This window comes from Mandrillus leucophaeus, unplaced genomic scaffold (genome assembly GCF_000951045.1).
Source record: "Mandrillus leucophaeus isolate KB7577 unplaced genomic scaffold, Mleu.le_1.0 Scaffold49, whole genome shotgun sequence".
NCBI classification, from domain to species: Eukaryota; Metazoa; Chordata; class Mammalia; order Primates; family Cercopithecidae; genus Mandrillus; species Mandrillus leucophaeus.
Genome location: NW_012105253.1, coordinates 481,278 through 483,850, shown reverse-complemented (window position 1 = coordinate 483,850; position 2,573 = coordinate 481,278). Strand labels below are relative to the sequence as shown.

The 2,573-nt window shown below is 34.2% G+C and overlaps 1 protein-coding gene across 2 annotated transcripts in view; it reads left to right on the top strand.

The window, feature by feature from the left end:
* Window positions 1-2,573, top strand: part of AGK (acylglycerol kinase) — a 140,943-nt gene that overhangs the window by 77,462 nt on the left and 60,908 nt on the right. For both annotated transcript variants that reach the window (XM_011995439.1, XM_011995438.1), the window contains one exon: window positions 2,027-2,102. In XM_011995439.1, the coding sequence (XP_011850829.1) occupies window positions 2,027-2,102 (76 nt within the window). The remainder of the gene's footprint in view (window positions 1-2,026; window positions 2,103-2,573) is intronic.

Sequence of the window (2,573 nt, the reverse complement as noted above, 5' to 3'; positions counted from 1 at the left end):
GTTATTTATAATTTATCATGTAGCTGTTTCATTATGTAGTACTGGTTTAAAACTACATAAGAGCTTTAAGAAATAAGATAACTGTGTGTTTAGCATTAATAAATAATACATAAAAGAGTAATTATTTTGTGTGTGCCTGAGTCTGGAAATGGCTATAAGTACCTAAGGTTTTTATTTAGCCTTGGTGCTATCTCGCCCTTAATTATGTGATAAATAATGTATTTCTTACTAGTAACACTTGTTTTTCAATCTTTTATATTAGAACATTAGAAGGAAAAAAGTCTTCACCTTCATTTTATAAACGTATAACATCATATAAAGATGTGAATAAAGACCCAAATGTTGTAACCTGATTTCTTAAACTAACTCAGAGGAGGTTACAGATTTGTTGTGATTGATATGGCAGATTGAGACTTCTTCAGAATTTCGCTTTTAGGAAGTAGATCTGATCCACTTCCAACTGATCCTTTCCTATCAATCTAGTAATGAAAGCAACCCTGGAAGGAAAATCGTTTGTAGTATCACTAGCTCAGTGCTTTAATGTTGGGTTAAGCCCCCAGAAATGGTGAGCTGGAAAGGAGAAATTATTTATCCTTTTATGTTCATTTGAATAATCATTCAGAACAGTGGAAAGGTAGAATATATTTAATTTGCTTATTATAAACTCAGGCCTTTGGTTTGAGAGATTCTTTTGGATGGTTCTTGTGAAAATTTGTGCAAGCCTCTCAATTTCTATTTTAATTCATAATAAGAAATGCTTTGTGTTCTATATGCCATTTGGTGGTTCTTTTTAGTTTAAAGAATATTGAGTTTGGCTTGTGCGTAACTATACATGTCCCTCATTAGCTGCCTTTGTAGCTAAATATAAAATGTCTCTTCTCTAAAATATCCTTAACTTCTTGTATAAAGTATCCTTAAGGTCAAAGGATACATCCTTAGTTTAAAAATAATATCTGTTTTAGAAAGACATCTAAGTAAATGTGGATATAAAACTTAGGTGTTTGACATTGACTGAAAGTACTGGATTTTTTTCCCCTTATGTAATAGTTGAAATATTTGAGTAAAAGACAGGTCAACTAATTGGTATGTTTTAACATTAGTTTGACTTTGAGACTATGCCATTGGTGGGAGAGATGGTTTTGCAGAAGTTGCAAAACAATCTCTAGATCCCTACAGACTGTGTTTTTGAATTCTGACCTGAATTGGACAAGAGTTCACTGTCAGAATGATATGCATAATACTTTTGAAATATGCAAACTCTTTGGAGGCTGTTTTTTCTCTTATTATAAGACATCCATGTTGTTTCCTTTTCCTTAGAATTTACATCTCTACGTTTGGGGCAGGTTTATTCATTCATTTGTGCATTAATTCATCAGATACTTAGTAAGTACTTTCTAAGTGTGCCATACATAATCCTAGAGGTCAGGGGATTCAAGGATTAATAAGATTTGGTATTTATTTTTGGAAAGCTTCCAGTCTAGTCCTGACAACAGTCTTGGAAGTCTGTAATCACCATACAGTGTGAAGGTCACTAATAGAGATGTGTATAAGGTACTCGGGGAGCACAGAGAGGGCATGACTGTGCCTGGGAGTTTCAGACAGGCCTCTGGTGAATTAGTAGTTTTGTCTGCTTTGTCATGTTGTGTTCCTAGCTCCTCCACCTGTGTCTGTCACAGTAGGTACTCAATGAATACTTGAGTGAATCAAGCATTGTTGCCTGAATGGAACCATATCTAGTGTTCGTTCTTCCCCTAGAGGAACTACTGTGTGAACTATAGGCCTCCCAAATGGATAAGAGCTTATTGCATTAGATAAACGGCAAATTCTCAGAGGCCCCAGGTGAAAGGTTTTATTTTTCCATGCATATTAACTCATTGCTTGTTGTTAAACTTTCTGTACTTGAACAAGTAGAGGAAACCCATATTTCATAGTCTTTCTTATTCTGCCCTGAAGAGGATTGTAAGGCTTTTTGTTCTTCTCTTGATAACCTGTGTTAAAATGTTTGTATTTTTTCCTTTGTTTACAGAAAAGCCAGGACTCTATTTGAAAAAAATGCTGCCCCAATTTTACATTTATCCGGCATGGATGTGACTATTGTTAAGGTAAGAATGGCTCCTGAATATTTATTTCACCCAAACAACTGCGTCTTATAACAACCTCTTCTCTTGGCTTCTTAGCAAACATTGCTTGTCACAAGATCTAAGAAATTAATGTTGTATACTGTTCTGACAATTAATAAACGTAGTTTTGTTTTTTTCCAAATAGTATCAGCTTTTCATTTTCAGAATAGGATTGGATGGAGGCTTGGAGAACTTGATACCTTTCATCTAAGAGATAGGATGTGGAATTACATCTCTTGGAAGATGAAAGTTGTTATAGCTGTAAGAATTCTTTTCCTGAAAATACACAACCTTCAAGTTTGAGTAATTAATTTAATTTCTTAGTAGTTCCACAAACAGGTAAACCATTTTCTCTCTGATAAGGAATTATCTCTGGTGAAGAATTTTAAATGGTAAAGCTTTAGAATTTGTGAGATTTCGTTAAGAAAAGGAGGCAAGCATAAATTACAGGCA